This window comes from Xenopus tropicalis, chromosome 6 (assembly GCF_000004195.4).
Source record: "Xenopus tropicalis strain Nigerian chromosome 6, UCB_Xtro_10.0, whole genome shotgun sequence".
Lineage (NCBI taxonomy): Eukaryota > Metazoa > Chordata > Amphibia > Anura > Pipidae > Xenopus > Xenopus tropicalis.
This window is the reverse complement of record NC_030682.2, coordinates 53455914-53473696: the sequence shown is the minus strand read 5'-3', so window position 1 is coordinate 53473696 and position 17783 is coordinate 53455914. Positions and strand designations below refer to the sequence as shown.

At 38.1% G+C, this 17783-nt stretch overlaps 1 protein-coding gene across 2 annotated transcripts in view; it reads left to right on the top strand.

Annotated features, from left to right (window-relative positions):
- Positions 1-17783, top strand: part of ulk4 (unc-51 like kinase 4) — a 227143-nt gene that overhangs the window by 140606 nt on the left and 68754 nt on the right. For both annotated transcript variants that reach the window (XM_002940722.5, XM_018094985.2), the window contains one exon: positions 3596-3701. In XM_002940722.5, coding sequence (XP_002940768.2) covers positions 3596-3701 — 106 coding nt within the window. The remainder of the gene's footprint in view (positions 1-3595; positions 3702-17783) is intronic.

The window sequence follows — 17783 nt, the reverse complement described above, 5'->3', positions numbered from 1 at the left end:
TGTGGTTAGACTGTCAAGGCTGGAGGTGTGAAAAAGTGCATTAAAGGACAGTGTGGACAGATAGTTGGGGACTTTGGTGTATATAATTATATATGTGAGTGTATAGATAGGTCTGTATATCTAGTATAAATAAATTTGAAGCAACTGGACTTGTTTAGTAATCATTGAAGACGTTTCACTACTCATCCGAGCAGCTTCTTCAGTTCAACTGACTGGTATGGGAAGAGTTACATAGTGCCATTGTGATTGGATTAGTGGAAGAGTATATATGCTGAGGACTTCCCATACCAGTCAGTTGAACTGAAGAAGCTGCTCGGATGAGTAGTGAAACGTCTTCAATGATTACTAAACAAGTCCAGTTGCATCAAATTTATTTATACTAGATATACCATGGCCTGGATGAATGAAAATCTTCATAGACATAGGTCTGTATAAGTGTGTGTATATATGTGCATTAGGGTTCATTTGGAGGGGTTGAACTTCATGGACTTTGGTCGTTTTTCTACCCAACTTTTTGCATAAAGCAGGTGACCAAGGCCAATTGATTTTGTGACCATGATGATTTTTGTGATTACTTGATATCTTAAATATGCAAAGTAGGGGTTGCAGTATTCATCATGCGGTTTTATATTCAAAAACTATAAATACATTTAACAACACATTTGAATCATGTAAAAACATTTAATATTATACAGGTAACTGCCAAAATAAAGTTATATTTAAGTAACTAAACAATTCAGTTGCTGTGGAATCAGATGCTTCCAACAGTTAGTTATTTAGTTAATTTTCAGTCATTGTTGTAGTTATGCAGTAAAATTCTGTAACATTCTGAAAATAGCAACAGTTAAGACTGCTCAGCTTGCTGATCTGTGAATAGCTAACCAGTTGTGTGTATAGGGAAAGTGTAACAACTGCCAAATAGTATTAGGAGGCATTAACCAGTGGTTATAGAATAATGTTTGATGAGATCATATGATTAAAGTTAAGATAAGTAAGGAAAGGCATTGAGAAGTAGCAAAATGACATCAAAGAATACAGAACAATTATAATGCCTTTTGTGCCAGGTGCCTTGAAAGATTGTTCCTGGCTCACACAGTGTCTCTCTTATCTTTGTTTTACCAAAATTACCTTGAGGGACTGTTTCCTTGGTTTTATGATTGCTTTATGTGTATCTCAAAAACCCTAAATATTTTCAGGATTTTTATATTTAATAGTCGCTAATGCAGGTATCCCCTGCCTTTATTAATTTGTTTCCTAACACAAGAAGCTTTGTAGTAGCCCCCACTCATATTCCAAACACACAATAAAGACACTGTACACAAATAATGTGAGGTGAACTTCCACATAATTGGTGGTGAATCAGCCTTCAAATATTTGCCATAATAACACTTCAGATAACTGAAAAATTAAACATCCTGATCCTACTACTCACCCAACCAGACCCAGAAATGAAGAGCCCCTGCATGCCTCCTTGTACACCATCAGTACCTTAGCCAGACAATTTCCTCCTTGCATAAATAAAGCTGCGACAATAAAATTTGCAATATGAATTAACAATAAAAAAGGGTGAGTGGGAAGCCATGACATGAGTAAGTTATCTCAGATAACTTAATGGAATACCTTTCTTTTATACGATAAGTGTGTGTGTGGTACCAGAATTTAGCTGGACTTGTCCATCAATCGCTGTGGCACCTGTCACTTGATCTATGATGCATAGGTCACGTGCCCTCACACTGTAGATTTTTGAGGCAGGTACTCTTCCATAGGCTAAGGGTCCCCAAGTGTTAGAAGGCTGGGGTATTTACCTTATTCCTCTGAATTTAATTTTTGCTCACATGAAGCCAGAAGCAAAACTGCTTGTAGCTTACCCCTGTATTAGCCATACCCATGCCCTTAACCCATATTGTGAGCTGTTTACTTCCTTTTCCCATATATCAGACATAATGCAGAAGGAAAACAATACCCATCAATGCACACAGTGGCCATGGCTGAAGTGTGACTATGCAGTAGGCCAGATAGCACTGATACAGCAGAAAGCATATTTGTTGCAAATAAAAAAAAAGAGTAGTAGGAAGAGCAATTGCAAGTGCATTGCAGTCAGACCAGGAATTTCCAATGTGGGCTACAAGCAATTTTGTTTCTGTTGCTCTATCTATTGAGTTGTAATATGGAGCAAGTTTTCAAAGGCTGGGACTGACTCTGCATATAGTAAGCAGGAAGTTGTTTATATTCTTTATCTCATTAATATGCTGTACAAGATAATAATATGGTAAGCTTAGGTCTCCTTATGATTGTTTTAAAGAAAACATTTAATAACTCAACTCATTTTCATCTTGCCTTTCTATATAAGCTACTGATAAAGAGAACCATACAGGATCCTGTCTTGTGCCACAATCCTCGCACATAGTGGGGGAGGCATTGGGTAATGCTGGGAACAAATCTTTTAAATGTATTTCTGTAGTTTAAAATATATTAAGAAAAACAGTGTATTGGAAATCAATGTTCCTTCAGCCAAGACAATGCTTTATATACCTTTTTCTCATGACTGTTAATCACAGAACATGCAAGGCATTGTGCCAAAATGAGGGAGAGATGGCAGCCAATACAATGCTTTAAAGGAATAGTAATACTAAAACATAAAAATGTGTTTAAGTAATTAAAATATAATGTACTGTTGCCCTGCACTGGTAAATGTCAAGCTGGAGAAAAGGAGAGGTTACATAGCAGATTATAGATAACGTGTAGAATACAATGGGAATCTATGTAACTTATCTGTTATCTTCTATGTAACCTGGGCCTTTCCTCCTTTTTTCAGTTTGAATGGCTGCCCCAGCAGCTTTGTTTATATCAACTATATAAGTGTTTCTGAAGTAAAAAAAAAACCTCTTGCTAGAAACAGAAAAGAAACAAAATCTTTTTAGTTCCGGCACACAACACATTTTAAAAATGTAGTTAATACTCCTGGATATGAATCTTTAACTTCATACAATTTTCCATTTGAATTGAAAGAAGTTATATTTACTTGTAAAAACTGACCTGCATTTCTGTGTTCACACCTTCTAATTACAAGTGATGATATATATTGCATGCTTCAACAGGGATTTAGCTGTGCATTTGTCTTACCTGATGAATTAATGACACTGTCAAAAGTCACTTTGCAATTGTCACTCTTCTCTATCAAAGAAAAAGCCAGCATCTCTTAGAATCCTTGTTTTTTTGTTTCTATGATAATTGTCTTTAACACACATTTTTCTATTGCATTGGCTTTGTGGTCTTAAGACATGAATAAAAAATATTGGCATTTTTGACTCTATACATAAATCTCTTTTCTAACCTGCAACATAAATAATTAGATCTGCTGGTGGCAGCACAATAAACAAATCATTTATCATCTTCAGGTGGAGAATGTTTCTGAAAGTGCTGTTATGAACGAGACAAGCTTCTAATATATATGGCAGTGGGGATGCATGATGTCCAATCAAACCACAGCCATGACTGTAAAGCTAGCAGCTCTCTGCAGCAGTAATTAGGAATTACACATTTTGACGAACACACGAAGTGCTCCCTTGTCATTGTGTGCTTTTGTCTATTACAGGAACATCAAGACAATGTAATAGGTAATGTGATTCAGAGTGCGATTTTGTTACTGTACAACATGGTTGCCAGAAAAGAGACAAACATGAAGCTCCTTTATGAACAAGGTAAGATCTGACATCTGTAATAACTGTCTTTCATCCAACAATGATCAGTAAATATACCTTTCTGCAGAGCACATTCTACATACCTCCCAACTGTCCCGATTGTCGTGGGACAGTCCCTCTTTTGACAGCATAAGCCACAGTCCCAGATTCTTATTGAAAAGTCCTTCATTTTCCTTTGGTCTCCTGCACTGAACACTAAAAAAGATACCAACTTAATTAAAAAGTAGCTTTTGGCAGAGAGCCCAGAAATCTTAACAAGCTTCACCTGCACTTCAATACATTGTTTCTCACATTTAATGAAATAAGTAGCCAGAAAGTTAACAAGCCACACCTGCAGTTCAATACATTGTTTCTCACATTTAATGAAATAAGTAGCTTTTGGCAGAGAGCCCAGAAAGTTAACAAGCTACACCTGCACTGAAATACAATTGTAACTAATAAGCTAAACAGGTCTCTTGGGGGAACTGAGACTTGCAGCTTAAAGGGCAGTTTTAGCTTTTTTTTTTTTTTTTTTTTTTTTTAGCAAAACTATAATAACACATAAACCCCAAAACCCCCAGAAATGTGTTCAAACTTTAAATACCCTGCCAAATTTTGTAAAATGGGAGTGGTATTTATGGGGTGTGGTCCAAAGATTTCTTTTTGTCCCTCTTTCCCTTTTCCAAATGTTGGGAGGTATGCATTCTATAAGCTAGTGCCCTTTCTTATGCCTACTGCATACTTTGCAGTCTTCCACACAGGCATCAAAGGGAGACCCGTGATAGCCAAAATTGTGTCCTTGTCTGTAGCCATATTAATTTGAATGAGAAACATGCTCCATACTGCAGAAGTTGTGTTTCCCATTCAAGTCAATGTAAAGGTGTTGCAGGTATTCAAAACTCTGTGTCCATATATTTTAAGAAGACTTCTTGTGTGAAAAATGGTTTGCAGCATTTCAATTGCTCAAGCTGTTGTTAAGCATTGAATACATGTCATTTTATTATTGTTTCCTTGAGGGAATAATTGTAATCCTCCATATCACTTAATGCCCCTGTACAGTCCCTCTCTCCTTACTGAACTCTCTCAAAGGCATTTAATAAAATGCCCCTGTTGTTCCCCATATTTAATCTCAAAGCCAGAGCTGCACCATGGTTTTAGTTGCCACAAGTATCTGTGCCCAATTTCATTTCCCTAGAGGTAGTCACCAAGCATGAATTTGTGCACTGAAAGCCTAACTGGCCCTACCTAGCTGTACAGGGGCCACAATGATGAAAAAAAAAATCATATGGAGGGGGAGTGGTTAGGAGGCTAGTTCTCCTAGCCTCTGCCCTTCCTTCTATGCGCACAACCACAGATATAAATATATATGTATGTATACTGTATATATATGACAGGGATATCTCTCTCAATATACAGTATACACACACACATATATACCTATATATACAATTTATATTGTGTGTATCTTTGGCAATGCAATATGTATATAAGGATTCTGGTAAGTACAGACAATGGAATAATGAGAAAATAGTGCTCCTAGAGGAAACTTACAGTGTTGGAGTTGTACATGGAGCAAACAAAACAATCCATGTTGTCTGTTCTGTTCAACAGTAAAATAAAGGGCATATTTTAGGAAGAGGTGTCAAAAACATTGTACAAAGGAGAGAAGTTAAGATAGTTGGGCATAAATAACTGTCAGTGAGTGAAATACATCATCTGTGTTGTCTACTGTGTCTGCTACATGTTATAATGTTTTGAGTAGCAATGTCAATTTGTAGAGCCAGATTTCTAATATGCTAGACATGTTTTTTTTTCTTTAAATTCTCTTTATAAAGGTTTTACATTACAGAGAATAAAAATATTTGTACATAATGTTCCCCTGCCTATGCCTTAGTGTAAGAAAAAAAGGCATGTGTGTCATGTCAATGTCAGTCAGTGGTGGGAGTAGAAAAATGAGGGAGTATAGAAATGGAATCAGGGAATGAAAGAAGAAAAAAGAAACTTAAGTTGTTGCAGCCTCAATAAAAATTTGTTCAAAGCGGACCAGATTTTGCTAAATTATTCCTAGCAGTTCCTGGATCTGTAGACAGCCTTAATGTGCACTCGTTTGTTGTTGACAAGCTGATTTCAGTCTCTAATTGGGGGGCCTTAATTAACCTTTCCAATTAAGTAGCAGACATTTCTTGGCCAGAATTAAGAATTAAAGAAGCAGGAATCTATCATCATTTTTAAGGAGGAGGTCCTCTGCAATCCCTAACAGATTTAACATCAGGGTGGCTAAATGGGCAAAGCCCAAGTGTAAGTGTAAGAAGTTTCATGTACCAATCCAGTATTTCTAAATAACAGTACATTGCCAGAACATGTGAAACACAGTGTACTTGTCAACATAATCTCTGAAACAAGTATCTGTGAGAGTGGGGTAATTTTTGCTAACCTCTCTGATGTATATAAATGTGGCTAAATAATTTTATCTATTAATCTGTCCTTAGCTGGAATGGGGGTTTCTTTTATTAGGATGTCTCCATTTATCTTGGGTGAGGTCACTAATGCCTTGGTTCCATTGTTCTTCGGCTTTCTCCATTGGGTCTGGAGTAAAGTCTATAATATTGTTGGGAAAGGTTTGAGGTCAGATGGAGCAGGCTGACAGTTTTAAAAAGCTTTTCCAGTAGAAGTTATTTAAGATTTACATTTTGGAATGGAAATGTTGAAAGAAAGGTGTGTCGCAATTGGGAGAATCTCAACAGAAAGTAGCTAGGGAAATTTATCATTGAACTTGAGTTGGTTGAATGTTTTGATTCTACTGTTGTGCAAAATATGCACAAATTCCAATTTGCTATTGCCTTCCCCCGTATGTCCCTGAAATGTGGGCAAAGTGTTGCAGGAACTTGTTCACCATTGACACTGAAGGCGACCAAGGTTGGGCAAAGCATAGACTTGTTTGCATATACCGTATTCAGATATTTTTGTAGATCTGCTATTTAATTATGATCCAATTGCAACACAACTATGGGTATTCCACCTCTCCCTGTAGGACAGAAGGAACGAATTACAAACACAGGGCTCATAAGAAACCCTGTTAGGAGTTTAAAAGAGGGCTGTTGGCTTAGTTTTTTCTGTCCCCAATGGAAATCTCTTGTTTTTAAACTGAGTTCTCCAGCTTATAAAGAAGGCTAATAGATAGAATTTATAAGAAAATCCCCTCCAAAATTTGTTATAATGCTGAAGGAACATTTTTGGGTGAAATCTACTAGGAGATTCTTGAGAATGGCAATATTGATCAACAATCATCTTAATATAGTAGTAGCACTGCCTTTTTGAATCACCTCAGCCCCAAGGGTGTTTAGAATGGTAGTTGTATCAATAGCAGCTGTGCTCAGAGAACAGGACAGTAATGCTCAGGGCATTTAGCTATCCACTATGATGACCTTTTTTTAAAATCCCCAAAAAGACTCTTATCAGCCCTCAAAATGACATACCTCTCTTTCTACATTGTCTGTCCTCTTTTATATCAAAACTGAAATATGCTGCAGAAACCAGTTATTTCCTTTTCTGGCATGAAGCTCCACCCCCTCAAAAACATCCACCAATCAACTATACATATTAAAGAGACCAAAGTGTGGATATTATGGGCACTCAGTTTGTTAAACCCACTAGATAGAAGCTGAAACATGCTGCAGAAATCTTTAACTTCCTTACCTGGCATGAAGCTCTGCCCCCTTTAGGACACTGAGCCTTCCTTCTCCTATGAATTGGAAGCTGGTCAACGAATTATGTACTGCACATGCCTGATTGATTTCCATTGGAGCAGGAGGCAGCAAGAATGCGCAGTAGACAGCTCTATGACTGGCTTCCTATTCAAAGGAGAAGGAGGCTCAGTATCCTAAAATGGGTGGAGCTTTATGCTAGATAAAGAAGTTAAAGATTCCTGCAGCATGTTTCAGCTTGTGGATTTAAAGGACATGTAAACCTCACACACAAAAATGCAATCAGTGAACAGCCTCTTTGAAATCTTTCAATACCTGCCACTCTGGTTGTCCAGAGGTTAATAGTAAGGCTGCAGCATCCCCTTCATAACTTAGGGGTATATTTATCATGCTGTGTAAAAAGTGGAGGAAAACATTACTGGTGATGTTGCCCAGGGCAACCAATGAGCAATTAGATTTCAACAGTTAGAAAATGAAAGCAAAGCATCTGATTCAATTCAAAGATTCAAAAGATTCATACTAAACACACCCTACATTTGAGCAGCCAATGAAGAGATTGCATTGCGGGTTCCCATGGAAACTCAGCTCTAGCTGTCTGCTACTATTTTCTTTCTCCTACTGAATTCAGCTTAATCATTACAGTGCTCATACAGAACTTTTGCCTACATGAGCCTGCATTTTTGATTAAATTTATGCTGAATAAGGGTCTGTGTGTGTGTATGCTGTTTGCAGATTTAAATGTAATTGATGATGTGTCAGAAGAACAATGGCCACCGGTAGAAAGCTGCTATTTGTTTTAGAAAACTGTGATGGTGCTGCCAAACAGAGGGGATATATGCAGTACAAATGATGGCATTTTGGTGAGGGAAACATGCCCATCTGATATACATTGTAGGAAAAAGTAGGCTTTACATGTCCTTTAACACACTGAGTTCCAATTATAAACAAACTTTGGTCTCTTTAATTTGTATAGTTGATTGGTGAATGTTTTTGGATTTCCTTTGAGCAACCCCCTTTAAATTCCTATTACAAATCCTAAGCTCCCAAGTGTTGGTGTATTAATTACCTGTGAAATACACACTGTGGAAAGGAGGGACAGCTTTTTTGTAGACTCTTTTTTCCCTACGTGAAGGGAAGTTTCTCCAGTGAAGTTGCCACACAGATGATACATAACATGTATGATTCCTTAGGGAATCATCTTCAGAGAGATATAACAGTAAGTTGTATGTTATAGTCATCCGTTTTTCAGAGTTGCATGAACAGCTACAATGGCATATGTGTGTGCCCCTTCAGTGAAGTGTTAGTATAATATGACATCTGAGCTATATATACATTTTAATGTATTAGATGATGGTCGCACCTGATGGAATCTGATCCTGACTTAAATCCAGGGAGGAATATGTGGAATTTGTCAACTGCTACCATTCTTGAATTTGAAGTATTCCTAAAGGTTTCCTTTTTTGTGTTATAAATAATGCTTGCTAACTTCTGCAGTGTGCCGTATTAGGTGTTTATTAACTGGTATATTTTGCTGGCCTATATATTATACTTAGTATTTTATCTAAATGATAACCAGCAAGCAGCCTAATGGAGTATAGAAACCCTATATATTTATGCCTACAGTAGTTTGCTTTTACAGGTAATACACGCTGCTGCTTTTAGCGGCCTTTACATACATTCATGACTGTGAAATTACAAGGCAGTACCCTAGTGTGGACATTGTATATTCCGTTTTATGGTATATTTACTTCTATTTCAAAGTCACTTACCATGCTCTTTGCTCAGATTCTGTATCATCAATTATTTAGCACAATGTATTTTATAAAACTCTAAAAACACCATATCGCTTCTTGTTGGCATCACTGTAAATTCACCTTAGGCAATAAGGGTTTTTAGCTGGAACCTCCCTGAAAAACAAAGCTGTTAGACTGTTCTAAATATCCTGACTAGAGACTATCCATATTCATTGTGGAACTTCAGTAAGACAAAATATGTAATGATATATAGAAAGTGACAGCTTTTATCAAGTCACCCTTATTATATTTATACAGTATTTTTCATGTCAGTTATAGTCCTAATGTCCCCGTAGACATTCAAAATGATACATGATGATAGCTGTAAAACTGCAGTTTGAAACTTCCTAGCTATAACCATTCACAGTAAGTGCATAAAGGGAATAGTTTGTCACTATCAACTCATATTGCAGTTTAAATATTGTTAACAATACTTGCTCATTTTATATATATATATATATATATATATATATATATATATATATATATATATATATATATATAAATTTCAGCATGCAGTAAGAATTCTAGAGAATAACTATTAAGTTGGCACAGAGGCTAGGAAATATCATGCCCACGCAAACTATTTCTATTCCTTCTTTGTCACTACCACAGATTATAGCCAGTGATTCATTTCAGTTTTAGTTCAATATTTGTTTAATTAATCTTGCACTTTAATTTAACTGGGTGCAAATACATGATTTAACATTTAATACTGATTTGCAGAGGAGACTATAAAAGCACTGCTGCTCAGATATAAAAAAAGAAACAGTCCTGCTGAGATATAAAATGAATCTCTACAAGCTAGGTAACTTTAATTAAAGGGTCCAGTAATCATTTTAAAATTAGAATTTTAAAAAAGAGAATTTTATTGTGTGGGGACCCCAGATAATTGTGCCCTACTGCACTACTGTGCATAAAGGTAGTACCCTAAACAATAAAATATATCCATGTTTCAGTGAATTGATTGGGTAGTTGCTAAACATAAAAACTAAAGGCAGTATAAGGATCATTTACGTCCACAGACACAGGGAGCAACTCGCGGTTTTCTCCGCAGTGAGCTGTGTCTAAATTAGGGAGGCACTGAATCCATGCTCCTGGCTGAACTGAATTCAAATCCTTAAAAACCACGTGACTTTTTTCACATAAACACAGAAGGAGAAAATTTTCGCTCTTTAATCCTTCAATGTCCTAATTTACATATGCAATTTTAGATTTAGTTCGGTATTTGGCCAAATCTTTTATGAACAATTCAGGGTTCGGCTGAATCCGAAAATAGTGGACTTTTGCTTTGTGCAATTTCATTATAGTTGCATCCGTGCCGGTCAGTCCTTCTTTCCTTACGTTCTGAATTGAATGCTGCTGTGCCTTTTAACACATGGTGCTGTATGAACCCTGGAGCTACTTACATTTCCTGACCAGGCAGTAGCTTCAGGGTTTCCTCAGCTCCCTGCTTCAATTGCCGCAGTCTTATTTCACCCAAAAAAATTGGGTACAGATGCCATTTGCACACTGAACACCAGACATTATGCCAGGCAGTCTAATAAAATATTTGACACAACTCAGCCCAATTTGCAACAAAGCGCAGACGCAGTTGCATCCATTTTGCAGAATCAACTCAGCATAATTGTGTCTGTTCCAACACCTGCACTGCTTACGCAAGGAAGCATGAATTCTAGGAAATATTGGTGCATTGTGGGAAAATGTGGTGATTGTATCCAAAATTGCGCTTTGCTCACTGTGTCAGGGTAAGTGAATGTGCCATCATGTCTCCAGCTTGTGCATTGTTTAGTGGGCTTGACAGCATGTACCATATACCTGTACAACGCTCTTTGTCAAAGAACCTTTTCTTTGTGGTTAAACTGTCTAAATAAATACATTGTTTTAGCTAACTGTAAATCCTGGACTTTTTTTTTTTTGTATTTATGGACTATTGACTTTATTATTGACACCTGTAGTGTGGGGTGTATTCTCCATTTTTGGGGGGGGGGCACCAGAAGACGCGTTAATTTAAGAACCAGTAGTTTATGGGGACAGCTTGCATGGTGTGAATCCACAAACTGTGCTTCCCATACTAAGTGCAATTGTGCTAAATGTAAAGGTGGTACTGTGTGCAGTGCTTGATTATTGTTGTGGCTGTGCAGTGTTACTGATCCTTTAGTCCAGTGTCCAGTAGGGCTGGGGAGACTTGCTTAACTTAATAGTTATAATGTGACATTAAATAAACTTGTAAGCATATGCAATAAAAATATAAACACATTGTAAACCCTTTTTTGTTAATGGATTACACAGATTTGTCATACTACTGACATAGGTACAAACCGTAAGATAAATCAGTTCCCATAACTGTATTATTCCAGATATTGTTCATAAACCAGACAATAGACATATACAAAAGCTTAATAGTGTCACCCATATGATACATAGCTTCATACTTATCCAGAGGTGCAATATTTAGGCGTTCCTAAGGATTTTCGTCCACATATAGATCTAGCAGGAACTCCCCTGAGCCCCATACATGGGCTGATAAGCTGGTGGCTCAGTCTGAAGGGACTGAGAATACAGCTTTTATTGGCCTGTGTATGTAATATCTTTATACTTGAAGTGGAATTATCAACAATGTAGGAGCCATATGGGAATTACATAGATCTTTGGGCTGGTGTGTAGTGAAACAGTGGCTGTCAGTAATGCTTTTGCAACATATGTGGAGAAAATAAATACATATTAATTCAGCTCTTAATATTTTTATAGAATTTGAAGGAGTGCTGGCTCTTCAATATCTGTCATGGTACATTTATTTTCATTCCTTTTCAGAGCTACTTTTCTTCCATTCTCCTTCATTCATCACTGTCAGGTGTTACATATGTATCTCTAGTACCCAGGCACAAATGGAATTTACCTTTGATGTGAGATTTCAGCATTTCTCCACACTGAACCACATTCTATTTTAACTTTAGTTTCTATTTATTTTTAAGTAGGCAGTGCTGAAAAGTGTTTTCCAAGGTGCATGTGTCTTTATTCTTTATGTTACAGGGAATGCATTATATATTATGTGTTGGGCAGATACATTATAAAGTTTAAAAAGAATGATTAAATACCTTGAGAAAATATAGGGGCAGATTTATCAAAACACGAGTTCGAATCCCAAATGGGAAAAATTCGGATTGGAAATGAAAATTTCTGAAGATCGCAAATATCACGAAAATGCTTTCGAAAAAATCATATTAGTCACGATAATATCATATTGGTGATCCGAAAGTCATGAAATTTTCGTACCGAATGATTGTAAACATCGGCAAAACTGATCCGATTTTTTCGCGCTATAAATACGGAAGAGTCGCACAAGCGCCAAAAAAGTCGTGCAAGGTACGGAAAAGTCGCAAAAAATACGATTGGACCGATCGAGCGAACAGTCGGAGCGTTCATGCATAAGTAAATGTGCCCCATAGAGTTACAGAAATAAACTGGTCCAGTTGTCCTCTTGTGGTCATAAAAGATTTGTTCCCCCTTCCAAATTTGAGAGGCTTCAGCTGGTTTTTTTTCACTTCCCTTTGAATCAGCTAGCAGTTTGGCAAGTTGAACTTTTAACCACATCTACTGTATGATTATATTTATTTGACCGTGGTTTATTTTCAAAAGGGTTAAAAGAGAGAATGTATTCATGGGGACCTGTATGCCAATATTTCTCACAGTTGTTTTCTCTTGCACCTCAAGCAAAAGGCTACAAACTGACAAAGGAGTTTTCTGCACTGGTTGCCAAAAAGCAAGGCTGCTAACTTAAAGCCTTTTATTCCAAGATCATGATGATTTGTGGATACAGTGCCAGCAAGTTACGCAGCATTTAAGATTTAAATTTAGATTAAATTCAGATTTGAATTTGTAAGAAACAGGCGTTTTACATTAATTTAACAAGGATTACAGAATAAAATTTGGCTCAGAGGGCTTTGCTCACAAGATCTTACAATCTACACGGTGTATCATTCAATTGTTTATGCTTGCATAGATAGATTAGTTTTGAGAATGTGGTATGTCCTGCCCTATATGTTGCCTCTATTGCATAATATAATTATAATGGCACTTATAGGTTTTAATCCATTTGCAAAATAATTATAAGATGCAACTTGTTTGGTACCCTTTGTCATAACATAAATCTATGGCATTCAATGTCAACATGTCAGCATATCATACTTAACATCCCAATATCCCCACCTGGCTGTTTTATGTGGCCCGTGGTGACTGTTCACTGAGCCTGAACGTGCAGCCCCTATCGCCTGACAGCACCGTTCCTTTCCCAGTGGTGCTGCATGGTCAGGCACGATCGGCCCTGTCATGCCAGCTCAGTATTTCTCTGGCATGTCCAGAGCTAAACTTGGCAGCATTTGGCTTTGTGTCCACAAGAGACCCTTAAGCTGGCCATACACGTGGCGATCTCACGATGTTTCGTACGACCGTCGGTCGCACGAAACATCGTCAGATCCGCCACACACCATTCAGGGCTGAATCGGCAGGTAAGGAGGTAGAAACAATAGGATTTCTACCTCCTTCTGCCGATTCAGCTCTGAAGGGAGAATTTTGGTCAGGCGCCTTCTATGGCGCCCGATCAAAATTTTCTAACTTGGCCGATCGGCGAGCCGACCGATTTCAGCAGCTTCCTGCGATATCGGTCGGCTCGCTGACATGCCATACACGCACCGATTATCGTACGAAACGAGGTTTCGTACGATAATATCGGTGCGTGTATGGCCACCTTTAATTTATTAAATATGCAACAAGGGACTGTGGAAAGGTGATAAATGTATTTGGGTTAGCAGACAAATCGGAGCCAGGCCAGTTGGGCGGGGAAGTTGGGGCAATTGGTTTCTTTGATCTGTTGATCAAAGAAAGGGAATTGTGGACCTAAGAACTGCAAGGGGTGCAGCTATGAAAAAAAATATGGGTTATAAAAAGGGATCCATATCTCCTTTGCCTTAGGGTTCACATCCTCATAAATCACATATTGGTTAGGAGGAGGTCACATGCTTCCTAATGATACCAAACAAGGCCAGCCTATACCCACCAGTTAGGGGGTATAGTTTTTGGGGGACTGGAACATGAGACACCCCCCATGTTTGGTATAATTCTGATCGCCCACATGTGGATTAAAGCAAGCCCATATTTTCATAATAATTATACTGGCAAGTGCCAATATTATATGACAGCAACTGGCCTGAGAATTGCAGCCCTCTACAGGGGGTCATAGGTGACAAGTTCCTGAACACTCCCTCCTCATGCATACGGTAATGTGAAGGGTCCCAGCAGGGCATAAAAGGGAAAAAGACCCTCGTACTACAGCTCATACAGGTTGCCTCAGGAGGACACAAAGGAAATTCCTAACTAGGTAATGTACATAGGGTTTCTCTGTGTTTTATTCCCTTTTATTTTATTTACTGTTTGCAATGTTATGTGTATGTCTCTTTTTGTAATATCTTTGTAAATGCACTGTTTACCCTTGTAATATTAAATATAAAATTTAATAAGTTGTAGAAATCCAAAAAATAGGAAAAAAGCTTCAGCAGGTTTGCTGCAAAACATTTATTGTGGGTAGTGGTAACACAACATGTTTCGGGTCAATACCCTTTACCTCTACCCACAATAAATGTTTTGCAGCAAACCTGCTGAAGCTTTTTTCCTATTTTTTGGATTTCTACAATTGTATTTGGTTGCAGCACAGAGCAACAACTAGGAGCTAAAGCTTTTTTTCGGAAGTATTTTATACAAAGTTCACCAACAATTTTTTATTTTTTAAAATTTAATAAGTTATGTCTTTTGGCTCTAATAAACTCACGTGCTTGTATGAATGCTTGGGCCTAGCTGTATTAACCTCTTGTCTGTGGGCAGAGGGCAAGTTGTCTGTGTATATGCTAATTAACTAGTTGACTGCTAGCAGGAGAGTGTGTTTTACTGTAATTTAACCCTTTGGCTGCTAAAGTGCTTGTTGAATTAGTGGAAGCTACCCCTAACTAAAGTGAGAGAGAGTGTGTGATACATTTGTTTATTGGGAAATAGTACCTGTTGTAGAGAGCAGGGAGATATTCAGATTAGGTTTCTATCACCTGTTAATGATAGATGGTGGCAGCGAATAGTTATTTGGGGCAGTGGTGTGTGTGGGGGTGTCTGACATTAGTTTAACCTGTGTGAAAGGTGACTGGGTGTAACCCCTTGTTTCCCCATCCCGGTGTCACACGCATCTGAGAGTGGCGTGTTCGTGACAGGCCCCCTTATGTAATTGAGTTTGACGCCCCTGATCAATAGCATTAAAAAGTAACAACACAATAGTAGCCTCAGAGAACAGTAGCTTTTTTATTTACTTCATGTTGATGGCACGTGAGTGAAACTGGTGAAACTCTACTGTGAGCAACTCCTAAAAAATGCTTTCCTATTGGCATTTACTGTTGGGAAAATGTATGCAGCTCACAGAACTATGTAAAGCACAGGCGACTAATATGTTTTTTCACCAGTGATTTCCATTAATGCCGGTGGGAAAGCATTTTTAGAAGATGAGTTTGCCCCTGGTAAAACAAATTTACTGCAAGCTGCTAATCGCTTTATGTGCCATAGCCCTAAAGTTTAACTACCCCTTTTTGTTTTGTTGTGTTATTGTTGGTTTGTTGCATAGTCCTTCCACAATATTGCAGTATTAGTGTGCACTTTACAAAGAACATGTGCAAATAAATAAAAATAAGGGATACTAAAACAATTTCTATTTCTGTTTTTTTTTTTTTAAATTCTCCTAATTGTTAAATATAGACTGTATTGCTTTAGATCACTATAGGAAGGACAGGACAAAAATAGCAAAGCTTATGCACACTCACTAGCTGTAACAAGCCATGTTTATTAATATATGTGCCTGGGCTGCCCTTTGTTAAACCTATTGAAATTATGAATGAAGTGGCTTTTAATCTGTAACTAATTAAACACGCCACACCCACACACTTCCCTTTGGCTGTACTACAAAAGTCTCTGAACACTGAAAGTAAATAACCAGATGAAAGCATCTACACATAAAATGTTTTCATGGATAAGGGATTGATAAATGTTTATTACAAGGATACACTGCTTAGCATGTTTTCTCTGCCAGCTGTTTGATGTTTTACACTGACTGATCTTTCTTTGTTTTATCTGTTATTGAAAACTTTTGTTAGCCAGAACCCAATGATGTGAGCAAGCGTGTCCTTTTTATGTCCAGGTGTACTCGAAGGACATTTTTCCCTCTGAAAACCTGCCAGTAAATAAGAAATATTTTTTTTTTTGCAGTTTGGAGAGCAATGGGCATATCCTATTAGGTGCATCCAAAAATGACACTTAGAATCACTTGGAACCAGAAGCATTTTCCCTCTCAGGAATTAAGAGTACATGAGAGTACATGATTAAAAGCATTGATTGGCCCAGTTTGGGTTGCCTGACATTTTGGGAACAATAATTATAGTGGGAGCTTTTTACTTGTTTAAAGGAGAACTACCCCCCCCGGCTATAAAAGTCCCCTCAACTATCACTGCCTTGACCCCCCCTCACCTCTTTCTTATCGCATAGTTTCTAAGTTTAACAACTGTCCCTATCGCTAACCACAAGCTAATACAACAGAGTAGCACAGCAGCGTACCTGGCCAACATCTTCCCTGCAAGACACTTCGGGTCTCAACGCCAACACGGACCCTGCTTGCGCATGTGCAGTTGGAGGTAGCAGGAAATCTGCTTCAATTGCGCATGCGCAAGCAGGGTCCGTGTTGGCGTTGAGACCCGAAGTGTCTTGCAGGGAAGATGTTGGCCAGGTACGCTGCTGCACTACTCTGCTGTTTTAGCTAGGGGTTAGCGATAGGGACAGCGTTTAAACTTAGAAACTATGCGATAAGAGAGAGGTGAGGGGGGTCAAAGCAGTGATAGTTAGGGGGCTTTTAGCACCCGGGGGTATAGTTCTCCTTTAAGAACAAGATCACATCCCTAGAATTTTAAATAAAAATAGAATTAACAATTTCTTACATTTTTCAAGGGACCAGATACAAATGTGTAAAATCCAGAAAAATGTAAAATCAGGGAAATGCTTTATTTATTATAAAGTGATGGGACCACAAAAAGCGCAAAATTTGGGAAAACCAAAAAATCAGGGAATGTAAAATTGAGGTTTCACTGTTACTAAAACAAACTAAATTTAAATCTGCATCTTCCCCTACATAGAAGGATGCCCCACGTACTCAGGGCCGGAACTAGGGGTAGGCAGAAGAGGCAGCTGCCTAGGGCGCAATGATGGGGGGGTGCCAGGCAGGAGTCTCTCTTGCCTACCCCTAGTCTCTTCTCAGTTTTCATTGCCCCCACCGCTTGTCATTACACTGTGGGGGCAATGAACTATAGCTTCGGATCATGCCCCTGCAATAGTGCAGGTCCAGGGGGGAGGTTGCCAACCGGGTTGCCTAGGGTGCCCGGTCGGTTCGGCCCGCCCCTGCGCGTACTGTACATAAATACACAAGGGCACTGCTAAAATCTGTTATTTGAGCATCCAACATATATTTTTACTAACTCAGGCAATTTTGAAAATACTTTTAACAGTTTAGAAGTGCAGTCCTTGTTTTCCTA